Source organism: Ictalurus furcatus, chromosome 19 (genome assembly GCF_023375685.1).
Source record: "Ictalurus furcatus strain D&B chromosome 19, Billie_1.0, whole genome shotgun sequence".
In the NCBI taxonomy this organism is placed as follows: domain Eukaryota; kingdom Metazoa; phylum Chordata; class Actinopteri; order Siluriformes; family Ictaluridae; genus Ictalurus; species Ictalurus furcatus.
Genome location: NC_071273.1, coordinates 4,205,663 through 4,220,628, shown reverse-complemented (window position 1 = coordinate 4,220,628; position 14,966 = coordinate 4,205,663). Strand labels below are relative to the sequence as shown.

The window sequence follows — 14,966 nt, the reverse complement described above, 5'->3', positions numbered from 1 at the left end:
AGTGAACAGTTACACAATTACACTTTCTGACCATGTAGTACACAGTTATAGAAGGGATTTATTTATAATTGCACTATCCGGTGTCACCCAGATGAGGAAGCGTTCCCCTTTGAGTCTGGTTCCTCTCAAGGTTTCTTCCTCATGTCGTCTGAGGGAGATTTTCCTCGCCATAGTCGCCTCTGGCTTGCTCATTAGGGATAAATTCATAAATGTCAAATTTAAATTCGGAATGTATACATTTTGTAAACCTGCTTTGTGAAAATTTAACTGAATTGAAACTGCATCTTTAGAAAGAGCCTAGGTAGAACAGGCCATGCATAATATGAAACAGAATACCTGAATGAATATAAACTTTAGCAAATGATCTTGGAGTCACAGAAGCAAACAATTAGAAGTAAATATTTCCTTTATATACACAACGTAGGCCTAAAACACATCCTGTATGAACACAGACTATGTTTAATTGTGTTGATGTTGCTGTTGCAGTTCGACAACAAAAGCTCTTCACTCTTATCGACAACGCTTATCCTGGTCAGAGTATCCTTGTGAAAAAAGTGTTATTCTAGCTTTCTTCACACAGTATGAGAGACCTTAAATTACTCTGCCCTACTACTTATTCCCCACAATTGGCAAAGCACATAATGCACCAGTTATGGATCCATGGTCATCAGTTAATAAGATAAAAAAAGAAAAACACCAATTTATTCAGGGCTTACAGGATATTTGTACAAATGTTTTTGTGAGACAGATGGCTGTAAACAGTACTCATGATTAACAAAGGTTCATAGTTCAGGGCTTGTCGAGCACCAGGCTGAGCAGCTGGGAAAGGAGATGCTGTGCTGGCCTACTAATGGGATAGTGGGAGGGAAGCTTGTCCTCTAGCCCTGATTTTCTCACATAATACCTAAAAAAAGAAACAGTATGTGAAATGTTAGAAGAAGTCACTCAATAAACTCCATAAACATATTTCAAATCTCCTAAATGAATAATTCGTTATCAAGAACTAAGAGTGAAAAACAAAGAGTAGAGTGACATCTGGTGGTTTGTGGACATTACAACAGCTGTAAAGTCAAGACATAAAAAAACTTCATTGATTTCATATAAAATTTTACAGGTGAAAAATTAAAGGACAAACCAACATGAAGTATGTTATTAATCTGTTGTTTAATCACCATTAGCTGTCAGAACAGCTTCAGTGCATCATGGCATAGATTCTACAAGTCTCAGGAACTGTGCTTGAGGATTGTACGCCATTTTACTAAAAGATATGGCCTTTTGATGGTGGTGGAGAGCATTGTGTAACACGGCAGTTCAAAATCTCCATCCATCCATCATTTTCTGTACTACTTTTCTGGCTGCCAAATCATTGCAGGGCACCGTCGCACACACACACACCACGGACAGTTTGGAAATGTCAATCAACCTACAGCGCATGTTTTTGGACTGGGGAAAAAACCGGATTACCCAGAGGAAACCCCCAAAGCACGATAGAGATGTTTCATCACAGAATAAAGTTGATCAGTCAAAATAATTGCGTATTGAATTGGCGGGAAAACTGTTGCCCACCATGTCATCTATCTGCAAGTGCACCAAAAGCTGATGGACAAGTGTGTTAATTATGATCTTCTGATTATCAGATCCTTAAAATGGTTCAAGTTTAAGTTGACTTTACTTTTCATTTCCACCTACATCTGGAACAGTACACATTGAAACAAAACAACGTTCCTCCTTGACCACGGTGCTACATAAAACAACACACTAACCACATGAGACGGCACAGAGCTAGATAAGATCTACACATTTTTACATAAAGTGCACATGCAAACGTGTGTTAACAACACAGGACAGTACAGTCACTACTCAAACAGATTTTTTTTTTTTGCAGTTAATTGTGATCTCGTGATTATCTGGTCATTAAAATGGTGCAGTATGATAATCTGAAACAGTCAAACTCCTTTCAGTATCTTTGGAGAAGTTTGAAGCATTGGATCTCATTGATCATGTGAAAATCTTATTTTGATACAAGTTTCAATAAATGATTTTGATGGCTTTGATGCATCTTCAGTTTCACTAGTACTCATATGAAGAGCTTGGTGTAAAATGGTCGATTTTCTGATCAATTAACAAAACACATGACTAGACAGTTCAACATTTATATCTACATCCTGTATATCAGCCTACATTTGCTCATCTAGGCTTGGAATAGCCTGAACGCCATCTTATAAGACCAGCCAGCCTCAACAGTCGTTCTTACCTGAACTCCTCTTTGAGTTCTGTAATAATGTAGGAGTTCACACAGGTGTTGTGCTGCATGCAGGTCAGGAGCAGGTAGCACCGCTGGTACAGGAGGACAGCCTGGAATGGGCTCAAGGGAGACTCAGACTGTTTCAACATAACAAAATAAGCATGGATCACTCTGGTATTCAAACTGCTTTTCCCAAAAGAACCACAGTCTAGTATATATTAGTATCCATCATCATCTATTTACCAAAAATGACAGTGCCAGAACCACACGCTGGGCCTGATAACCCATAAACAGGAGCTAAACACAGATAGACCAAAAGTCAGTGAATCTAATGAATAACTAGTTTTACTTCCAGAATGAAAAAAAGCGAAAAGTGTCGAAGAGACTTACAAAGAAAGGATGGGCTTTAAGTGTTTGAAAAACCCAGGCCACAGTCAGAAAGTGTTCTACATTCGGGATGCGACTCGTCTTTAAAAAAAACAAATCAGGAAGGCCGTATCAGTGCATGGATTAATGTACTAGGGTTATATACATATAATCACAGCATTACAAATGAGGAGTGTTTAAATGTGTGATGGCATAACTTACTTTCTGGCAGAACATCACCACCTCAAAAAGCAGAACAGATGCTGCATCCAGATACTCTGCTTGTAAGACATGTAGCTGTGAGACACACACACACACACACACACACACACACAGACAGTTGAAAATGGCACTCAGAGTCTGCAGAGTCAGAGTATAACAGTATTACAAATATTTTTAAAAAAGAAGATAAGTGTCCTGTCTTACCTCTGTGTGAGATGGAGAATTGCAATTATGAGTCTTTAGCTCTGGATCACACACTAAAGCCAAGAGCAAGGCTGCTGTCACGCTTCCCCTTGAACACATTAAAGGTGCCTCATATATATATATATATATATATATATATATATATATATATATATAGTTGTATTGTAGTTATGTATATATACATATACCTAACTACAATATTCTATAGTCAGTGTCCAGTGATAAAATCTGAGGTTACTCACTGCATGGATGGTAGTATCTTAAATCGAGCAGGTCCTTTCTCCGTCTCACCAAACATCAGGCTCATGGTCTGAACCACTAACATGGAAAGCCTGGAGGCCGACACACAGCATTGTAGCTCATCAGTTATGTGATTATGGTGTTCTGTTCGAGTCAACATGAGTCACTGCTAATAATTCTATATGCTGTATAAGTACAGATCAGTAATATTAGGTTATATTTTATATAAATCTTTACTTTGAAAAACTGTACAATTTGCTACAAATTTAAATGCGCCTTTCATTGCTAAATAGTGATCCGAAGAGGGATGACAGGACCTCTTTCATCCCCTTATCATTTTGTAGAACAGATTGCAGACCACGGAACGTCCTCCTGGACCTAAGGGGATTATCGAGTCGTGCACAGTGTCGGACCGTAACTAATTCAGCCTCCTGAGTACTACTGGACGATTCTCACAGTATTAATCGTGTAACAGGTGAAGCAGACTCACAGTAGTCTGTCAGCAGTATGTAGTCTGTCCTGAGAGAGCTGCAAGCTTTTAGCCAGCGTCTTCACCAGGAATGGATAGAGCTCAGGTGACTGTACCACACACACACACACACACACACACACACACACAAAATGTAAATACAAAAATTAAGTATGTTATCACTTCATCACACTACTAGCACCTTAAGCAAAATGGAAATCTTATTTGAAAAGAATAAAAGATGCAAAGCCTATCATCCTCGCCCTGGGCAATTAAGTACTCCAGAACCTATTTTAGATGTCAGAAACATCTTGTAAATGAAACTGATGCAAAGTGTGAAGGATTTGCTCAGGCCATTTCATAATAAATATGGCTATCAAACATGTTCCCTCGCTTGTCTATCTTCTACACCCAGTGTGATGTGTGTAGTAAAACCATCCACTCCTAGGGGCTGATGTCGTACCCTCCAGAAGAGTGTTTTGACGGCGGGGTTGTGATGTGCAGCGGTACAGAGCTCCTGAAGCAGCAGGTACAAACTCTCCAAGCTGAGCTCGTCCTGTAACAGCTCCCCACTCAGCTGACTGAACAGGTGGCACGTCCGCTCCCAGCTACAAATAAAGAAGGGAAATAAACATAAACGTAAACAAACAAAATAGTCGTGCGGATATGAGTGCTGGAATGAGTATGGCACAGAGTGAAGCAGGGAAACACGCTGCTACCTGATTTTGTGTTGGTGTTTCTTGGACGAGGGGGAGGACGACACGGTGCATGTCCTCAGCATCAGTGTGGATCTCTGTGATAGCACATTAGATGGACATTTCTGTTGAATTGGGTTAGACTTACTCTTTTTTTTCTGATTTCTAACTAAACTTATTCCTCATATACAGGTATACCTCAAATTCTCTACAATCACACTAATGTACATGTACAGTATAAAAACGTGAACGTGAAAATATCTTGTATATTGATCTAGTTATTTCCGATCATAAGAATACAATAAACCAAATATAAGATTATCAAACCTATTTCTAGACTTTTTTTCTAGACAATTTCAACCTGTAGATTTTCTTAACCTTTTGGCAGATCGTTTTGATTTTTTCTAGAAATAAATGATCAAAATTGACTGCCCATAGAACAAGCTTGAAATGAGTTAAAATGCATGTGTTTAATAATCTTATATTTTTGTTTAATTATAATATTATAACAGGAAATACTAAATAAATTGTACTATATTCAAGATATTTTCACTTGCTAAGATGATGTTTTTTGCACTGTATGTATCTATGTATATATGTACAGTATATATAAAGGAAGTGCACTATTTTACTTTTCATATATTTACCTTTTTAAGTGTACTTGAAGGGAAGTACACTAGATGCCAAGTAAACAATTAGTTCTTTTTCAGTGGTAGTTTGAATCCAGTATTAAACAATTTGTTCAGAATAAATATTAACACACATTTTAAAATTGTAACCTGAGAAGAGGTTTTGATCTGCATCTACCCAAATTGATATTCATCTGATTTTACTGTGCAGCACTTTTGTCTGTATAAATAAAAGTCACGAAACGAAACAGTAAACAAAAGTTAGGTTTTAAAGCTAGCTTGTGGCTTCCTAAGCAATGCAGTGGAAAAATATTGTGTCTGTGGGTGTGAGATGTTCAGATCTTAGAGATGGTAGGCTTACAGATGTCCTTTCACCTTCACTTGTTAATCACAACATTCTCCCATCTTATGAAGTTACATGAGCAGTGTCTCAGTTTCTTGTGTTTCAGAGGAATTCAACCCAGAGTGCTAGATTTATGTGATATCTGATGGAATAGCTAGCTTTAAACCACTTAAAGTGTACTTTCAATTCACTACTAATGGAATAAACATGATAAGTGTTGGCTCAGTGGTTAAGCCTCTGTGTTACTAATCAGAGGGTCAGGGGTTCAAGCTGACACTGCTGGGCCATTATCTCTCTTTACCACAGGCCATTTTTTATTTTTTTTTTTAAATTTCCGCCTGTTTTCTGGGTGCCTGTGTTTTATGAATTTATTTGTGATGTCACACTCCACAGTAATGGTTATTGGCTTATATGATAGTAGACATTCAGGGCTTTAAGAATGAGCTTTTTATTTATTTATTATTTTACCTAGCCTACTAGGGTTAAATTTTATATTATATTGTGGCAGTTGTATAATGGTGTTTTGCTATCAAAAAAGCTTTAGTTGTGCTGTCCATTTTATCTCTGTACCAGTGTTATTGTGGAGAGGTGTGTATTGTTTGCCCAGCAGGGGGCTCACACCCCTGACATTTCCCATCTCCCTGCTCACCAGCAGCTAAACACAGAGTCATGATACTCTACACACAGCAACCCAACAGTGTCCTGATTAATCATGTGTAGTATAAGAAATAGCAAACTGAAAGTATGATATTTTATTATTATGCTATATACTATGAAAAAGTATGTGAACTTTCTTGGGAGTTGTTATTTATTCTAGCAGATCAGCCACACAGGTCATGACTGGGAAACAAGAATGTATATGTGTTTGGTAAACAGCTGTAACCACCACTCACTAACCAGACGCCCACTACAATGTGAGTGGGTTGTATTGGGATAGAGATAATCCTAAACACAAATTTATTCATTAAAACAACTTAAACCGACGTAATGATCCGCCTTGGTATCTCTTACCATGATATAACTGTTCCAGGATCTTTGCAGGTGAACATATATTTGTGATGTGAGCATCACAGCATACAGATGAAGCTCAGCCTCTTTCTTCTCTTCTTCCTCAATTTTTTTCTCTTTTTCCCCAGCTACTCCTTTTTTCATTCTGGCCAGAACAGAGCTCTTACTCTTTCTTTTGCATTTGCATCCATCTCTGCCGTCTCTGAAATATGGATGCAGTGAACACTAAGTGTAGGATATTCAGTGCAACAGCCAAGTACACCTAGCAGGCAATAAGGACCATAGACATGAATACTGAAATCATATGTATATTATTTCCAATTCACTGCAAATAAGGTTTTCAATTCATACTTTGATTTTTTCATGCTGTCTAAAGCTATATGTGAGAGAGTACTAACTATAAATGAACACTGATCATAGTTTCAAACCTTATTATGCAGTGAAGTAATAACCCAATACCCAAAAACACTGCACTTCTGTAAAGAAACAGGGAGGATTATGAATGAACTCAGTTAGCATCATCACTAAATAAGCATCACAGTTTTGGACCAACATGTCCAATAGTACTGGATGACATGATATCCATAAATGAGCAAGATTTTTTTAATGGCTAGCTACCTGATTAGTTATTTGGGATGACAGGAGGATACCAAGTTGCATATTCATGGAACACTTTATTCTACCCCTCTAAAATGTTCTCTAGCCTTCTCTCCATCTCCCAGCGACTGCTTCCTATCCTTGGTGATGGTGACAAGCTCTACACACATATGTTAATCTGGAGCTAATGGCCTCCCCAGGGTGGAATGAGACAAAACACTTGTGAATCAAAGTGCTAATCATACCCATGCACTCCGCAACTCATCTCAACTATAAACACAGATAGACACAGGGGAACTGAGGTGAGCGAGCACTACTGTGGCAAGCAAGGCTTTTTTATTGTTGAGGACTTCCTGCTTCACTTTGTGCCCTAGGAACTGTGAAAATGACATTAAAAGATGGTAAGAGAATGACTTTTTCCCAGTGTGGTATGTCATAATCAGTGGATATATACCATCTACACACCTTTGTTAAAACTGCAGTTTTTTTGTGAGTTAAAAAATAAAAACAAGAAAAATCATGCCAGTTCTTTTCCACCTTTTTTATGTGATATAGCAACCAATAACAATGCAAAACTTAAAAATACAAATTACCCTGATTAAATAAGTGCTAACTAAAACTGTGTTAAAGCTTCTTCTTGCTTGTAATACAGCACTCAGTGTTTTTGGGTAAGAGTCTACCAACTTAGCACATCTTGATTTGGCAATTTTATTCCACTCTTCCTTGCAAAAATGCTCCAGATCTATCAAACTGCGAGGGAATCTCCTGTACACAGCCCTCTTCAAGTCATTCCACAGGTTTTCAATAGGATTTAGATCTGGACTCTGACTGGACCATTCCAAAACTTTGAACTTCTTCTTCTGTAGCCATTCCTTAGTTGACTTGAATGACTTGTGCTTGGGTCATTATTGTGCTGGAAGGTGAACATTTTCTTCATCTTCATCTGTCTAACAGAGGCCAGCAGGTTTTGCGCCAAAATAGATTGGTATTTGAAGCTATACATGATTCTCTCTATATTTTGAGCCCCAGTCCTAGCTGAAGAAAAGCAGCTCCATAGCATGATGCTGCCACCACCATGTTACACTGTGGGTTTGGTGTTGTTTGGGTGTCTTGTTTTTGCACCAAACATATCTTTTAGAATTATGCCCAAAAAGTTCTACTATGTACTACTTCAGACCATAACAAATATTCCACATGGTTTGGGGTGATTTAGGCAGGCTTGGGTATTTTTTCTTTTTCGTGACAAATGGCTTCCCTCTAGCCACCCTACCCCATAGCCCAGACATGTGCAGAATATGACAGATTGTTGTCACATGCTGAGTAATCAGTACTTGCCAGATATTCCTGCAGCTGCTTTAATGTTGCTGTAGAGCTCTTGGCAGCCTCCCTGATAAGTTTTCTTCTTGTCCTTTCATTAGTTTTGGAGGGGAATACTGCTCTTGGTAATGTATTCTCCAATTGTTGATGATGGCCTTCATGGTGTTCCATGCTACATCAAATGTTTTGGATATTCTTTTGTACCCTTCTCTCAATCAGTACCACTGACAATGAAATCCTGTACATGCTTTGTAAGGTCTTTGGCTTCAGCAGGAAGATGATGTCAAGAAAATTGTACAGAAATGGGTGATCTTTATTTGGAGTTCATCAGAATCACTTCACTGATGACAGGTGTATGATAATTATTTTTGAACATGAGTTTGAATGTGATTGGATAATTTTTTTTTTCCCTTAAAAAGTTTTTATTGTTTTTCACTTGAATTTGGTTGGTTGCTGCATCACATTAAATGTGGGAAAACATCTGACATGCCTTACCTTGGTTTCAGTTTTTTCCGCCTCACAAAAACTTGCTATTTTACTCAGGGGTGTGTAGACTTTTTAAATCCACTGTATCATTGTTTCCAAATTACAGTACATCTGAACCTACATATTAATGGCTAGAGTGCATGTAGTAAATTTGTAGCAGATTCATGCAATTCAAAAGACCAATGTAGTTAGTTAGTTAGATGCTGTTTTTTTTTCCTGGAGATATATGCATGTTCAAAATGTGAGATTGGGTCTCACTGATATGAGTGGATTGAATAAAATGATAAACTCATATTAACTGAATTTCCTATTAATGAGTTAAAAACAAGTGAAACATGAGGAGACATAATAGCACTAGCAATAGAAACAGGATCACCTTATGAAGCCGACTATATTGTACTATCACACTGCACTCATTAAAAAGTCATCGGTAACTTGACCAAGCTACTCTTCTCTTCTCTCTTCTTCTTCTCTCTCCTTGCTGCTCTCAGCTTTATCACCCACGTCAAACAAGACCCTGTGCAGGTAATTACATTGTAATTAAGTTAAATTAAATACGAAGTCCAGGCAGTGATATGTATATATATATATATATATATATATATATATATATATATATATATATATATATATATATGTTAGAATACACACACACACGTGTGTATACTAATAATCTCCTTTATCTCCTTAATCATCCTGTATTCTTTTTCTACTCAGCTTTTCTCTACTGCCTACTTGCACCACAAACACCCTTCATGTCTTTGTCTCCAGGCCAACATTCACCCTCCCCTTCTGATGCTCTGCCTCCCAACGGGGGGTCAGAGCTGGTAATAAACAGTTGTGAAAAACCCGGCTATGCTTGTACAACAACCATAAAGCAGTACAGTCTCCCTCAGCACATGTACAGCGACAGAGAAAGAGACGAAGCCTGAGAGTAAATCCTACAATTTGAATTTAGGACAAAAAAACAACAACACAATGATAACACTAACCTTCTGTTGGTCTGTTTGCGTGGAACAGTTTTGGTTTCTCAGTTTCGTTTCCAAGCAGCAACATTAAACCTCTACATTGTATTTACAGTAGTTGGTGGATAGTTGGTCTTTAATTAAATAGCTAATCATGACACACATTACATTAGGAACTGTACTGACTGACTGTACTTAGGCCCAGTCAGATTAATATGGCTCTGCGTCAGCTACAGAATTAATCCTATCTTGATCGCTGTATTATTATTCAAAGTCAAAAGCTGCGGGTTTAAATCCTGTCTCCGTAAGCAGCTAAAGCAGGCCGATGACACACATTGTTGTGATCAGGCTTGTTCTTTCAAGCGATTGTACACAAGTCAATCAGTAAAAACATGTGAGGTGGTGATAAGCAAGCAGAACAACAGAAAGTCGCTGTGGTTGTCGGAGAGGGGACGGGTTTGTTGATTGGCAAATGTTGTGCATCATTACAGTATTGAGGACTGACCGAGTGAGAGATTGAGTGCTTCAAAGTAATAGTAAAAGGCACTTTAAACGTAGTTAAAGTGTCCTTCAGAACAAGCTATGTGCATGTTCCAGATAAATAACAGATAAAGAACATTAATAAGAAAAAATCTACAGCACTTATAAAGCTGCACTTCTGAGTTAAACTGCACTATTGAGATAAAAGAATTCAGATACTTAAATGTGTTTGTGTTTAAAACATCACAAATTATATTTTATAGCTACTGAAAAATTAGTCTCAAACATTACATCAACCCCGTTACCTGAACACATTAACCCATAAGAATACACTTATGAAATATTTGGAAGATTCCACAAGTCACAAGCTCAACAGGAATTTCCTGAAGATCTGGGGAGATGGTTAACCAATTGCCCTTTGGGGATAAATAAAGTGGAAGTGAAGAGGAAGAAGAAAAGTATGTTCTCACACTTAAAATCCATCACTGTTACCCAAATTATAGATTGGGTAAGCATGCAATGCTAAAAGTCAGGGATTGCCAGCGAAGAAACCTCGTAAAACACGAGATATTCTTGCCTGAATGGGTTAACACATTTTTGAATGGCACCCCAATCATGGAATCACCCAATGAGTGTGTGACTGGGAGTTGAAGACTTAGCGAGTGAAGACCATACCTATTCCAAGATGGAGACCTTCTCCCGTCAGCATCCTGCTGAACCCTGCTGATTCCTGTGTGAGATTGGAATAGATCATTGGTATAGATAAAAACTATTCATATTTTCCTAATATTTTGTACTTTATTACTGGCCTACAGTCATAATTATTGTCACCCTTCCTAAAATGAGCAAATGTGAACATATAAAATAAATAACAATTAATTTGGGGGTTTTATTGGGGGGTACTTACAGTAATGTTATGTAAACAGGACTAAAAGGTAACAGAAATTATGAACAAACCCTGGCTTAGTAGCTGTCAGAATTATACTGTGTATTGAAATGTACTGTACATGCTCTAACTGTAATGGTCAGCAACTTTGATAACAAGATTAAATGGGTGTATGACATGCCAATGGGATATGATAAATCTAATGATCAGCACCTTGATTAATGAGATTACATGGATATATCACACAGCAGTTATAAAAGCACAGGGAGAAATGCTGTATTTGCCATTGCATTAGTTTAGTATATGCATTAAAGCCATTTGATCATGTCCTTCATTTGTGGCAGGTTACAAATATTTAATAAATTTGACAAAACCTCTCTGCTAAAGCCTGCTGTCTTACCCTCCAGAGAGCAGCTGTGTTCATAGTTGTCTTGTTGACAGGGTGTGGCAACAAACTGAGGCTTGGTCAGGGCAGACCCATTGTTTCTTGAGCCATGTTTCCCAACATCCTTTGCATGTGTATGCACAACACGTATATGAAGTGACTGCTCTTGGTCTTTGCCACTGAGGAAGTCTGGTAGATCATTGATCTGTAGGTATAGTCTCATAATTTATGTCATTCATTCATTCATTCATTCATTCATTCATTCATCTTCAGCAAGCACTTTATCATGGTCAAGGTTATCATGTATCCAGAGTCTATCCCGGGAACATTGCGCGGGACTGGGTGAATACACACTAGATGTAAGAAAAGTAAGAGACCACCCTTTCATTCATTCAATTTTCCATACTGGAAATAAACCACGCAAATTTCTTTCTCATGTGCATCTAAAATGTCTAAGGGAGAGTTTTCAGAGGAGATTAGATTCAAGATAATCCACTTGCATAAGGAAGAGGGAAGTCATAGGATAATAAGTGAAAAAATAAGAGTTTCGAAATTGTATAAAAAGATATAAAGAAACAGGGTGCATGTGTGTGGGTTCATGGACTGATAGGTCTAAATTTGAAATCTTTGGAAGTAACAGAAGGCAGTTTGTACACCACTGAATCAATGAAAGACTCACACAAGCATGGTGGAGCATCAGTGTAAGTGTGAGGATATACAGTATAACCACATCTGGAGTTGGTGAGTTGTTTTCGATTGAAGGCATCAGGAATGCCGATTGGGAAGAATTTCATTCTACAGCATAATAATGACCCCAAGCACACGGCTATGATACACCAAGACATATTTATCAAACAAAGAAGCTCCTGGTGTTCTCAGAACAATGGACTGGCCACCTCAGAGCCCAGATCGCGACATCATTGAATGTGTTTGGGATCACTTGGGTCACCAGAACTGGAAAATGCAACCAACGACTAAGACTCAACTTTGGAGGTGTTTACAAGAAACATGGAACTAATAGTCATTTACATAGTTGTTGAGGCTTCAGTGCATTTTTCTGTTAATATTATGCATTCTGCATTTTGCCTGATGCTCAAAAATGAATAATTTGTATTTAATGCCAATTTTAACTAGAAATTAAATGAAGGAAAGGGTGGTCCCTGATAGTCTATTTAGGTGGTCCATTGATTAAATGTATAAAATAGGGTAATATTAATTTATATTAAGATGCTTTGAACAACACCTTTCTGTAATTTGTGGCAATGTCATAATAATTCATGCTCACCATATACTTAATTTTGGCCTTGAAAAATTGTACTGCTCGTTTACAGAAGAAGGTCTTAACATAACATCCATTTACTAAACTATAGGTTATTTTACCTTGTTGCTCAGGTGGTACCATCAAGGGTACATCATTTGTTCCTTTAGTATGTATCATTTACCTGGGATGGTACATGTGGTGTACCTTTAATTGGCTTTTAGAGTACAACATCAGTCGTCTTTAAGGTCCAATTATGTACCATTCAATTATTTTTAGGTACACTATATTCATGTCCCTAAGGGACCCCATAGGGAGCTATGGCATTTGCTAAAGAGAAATTAGAATTTAAATGCAAAAATCGTAATTTGAAAGTTGTTATTTTTAAATTTGTATCATACCATCTGAAATTGAAGTTTGAACTTGAAATCGAAGCTGAATTTCAGGGGGTGCGATTGAAATAAAATAAAAAAGCCGTTGAAACTGATCCTTTTTTGAATTTCAAACATACATGCGTACTGTATAAACAATATAAGCATGAAATTCAGTTTCAGATTTCAGATTGCTCTTTTTGCAAACCATGAAATTCAATTTCAGATTAAAATTCAATTTCAGATACGCTGATACAAATTCAAAACAATAATATTCAGATTCAGTTTTTTTTTTTTGCATTCAAGCAGGCCTTTGATTCAGTTTGGGACTTAGCCCACACGTTCAGCACTGCACTTCAAAAAGACGTATCAACCTGTTCTTTTCCTTGTTGCTTGGTGTGCTTCCATCACTAGTACATGTTTGTGCCTTTAGTATGTACCTGTTCCTAACGACCAATCACTGATCAACATTGCTTGTCCCGCCTGCACACGTCTACTTCGTTTTAGACTCTCTTCTTGGAGATCGAAAGAACGGTGTGTTATTCCATCCATAACCAATCTTTATGTCATTATTTTGTAAATATGTCAATAATCCAGTGGTTCCATGACCAACAACAACTTTTTTTTTTAAAAGAAATAAGTTATAATCTTTAATAATTACTGTGTAAACTATTAATCAAATGTTAATTGATTAGTAATTAATGATTCATTAGTCATTCCTTAAGGACGACTGAAGTTTTAGTCTAAAAAGCTAGTTAAAACTAGTAAACTCACCCCAGCTGAAAAAACAAAACAAAACAAAACAATATCCCTCATAGAAATTGTAATAGTTTTAATGGTTATAATGAGAATTGTATTGGTTTTAATGGAAACTGTAATGGTCCCTGTTGGTCTCCTCTATGGGTCATTTGTTGCCTTCTACTGGTGGCATGTTATGTCTAGTGGATACCACTAAAGACCAATAATGGTAATGTTAATGGCTTTAATGGCATTTGTAGTAGAAACCAATTAAAAAAAAAAAAAAACTGTGATGGTTTTTAATGTTTGGGTTTTTTAGCCCAGCAGGGGCATGTACAGTATCTTCCTAGTGGGGAAAACATACTAAAAGTACAACAACAACAACAACAAAATCACACTGAAGATGCCCTCTGACAGAACCACCCCAGCAACCAGCAGCAGTAGGACTTTTATTTCTGAGTGTGAGCTGAACATAGTTTTATTTGCCCTATTCTGTGGGACTGTTGCACTTACCAGCTCGATGTGCACAATCACACTGAAGTGGAGAGCCCTGTGGAGTGTGCGTGGGTGAAACTCGGTCAGGTAAATGGAGTCGTCGGTGAGCACAGCGTGCATGAACACCTTGTCGAGTTCCTGTGACACGACTACACACGCCTCGTAGTACCGGACCCGCTCGTACACGTCCCGCTGAGCAGTTCTCTTCAGAAACGTCTCCAGTTTGCTGTTGCGCCGACAGAGAGGAGTGTCCGAGACGGGACTGGCCATGGAGAACACCTGAGTCAGCTCCTACACCCGACTATAATCTACTCCCACACAGCTCAGCTCATTTACTGTGTGTTTCCCCCCCCCCCCCACACACACACACAGAAATACACCGCATCACCGAGTTTTACACGGACCTCTACTCTGAAAGACTGTACACTGCTCTGTAGGGACACACACTGAATACTGCTGTCCCTAAAGTGTCTCTCATAACTCAGGACACACACACACAGAAATATAATGTGAAATAAACAAACATATCAAAACGTACATTTGAATGGTGTACAAAGTATAATTAAA

The 14,966-nt window shown here is 37.9% G+C and overlaps 1 protein-coding gene across 1 annotated transcript; it reads right to left on the bottom strand.

Annotated features, from left to right (window-relative positions):
- Positions 1–245: 245 nt before the first annotated feature.
- Positions 246–14,731, bottom strand: c19h12orf56 (chromosome 19 C12orf56 homolog). Its single transcript, XM_053650821.1, has 14 exons — positions 14,418–14,731; positions 11,553–11,742; positions 10,942–10,996; positions 6,425–6,623; positions 4,466–4,539; positions 4,210–4,354; positions 3,768–3,856; positions 3,280–3,369; positions 3,038–3,125; positions 2,834–2,908; positions 2,636–2,713; positions 2,489–2,542; positions 2,255–2,382; positions 246–904 (listed from the first exon to the last, which is right to left on the bottom strand). Exons 1-14 carry the CDS (start codon positions 14,667–14,669, stop codon positions 790–792), a joined length of 1,632 nt encoding a protein of 543 aa, XP_053506796.1. The 5' UTR covers positions 14,670–14,731; the 3' UTR covers positions 246–789.
- Between the last annotated feature and the right edge of the window lie 235 nt (positions 14,732–14,966).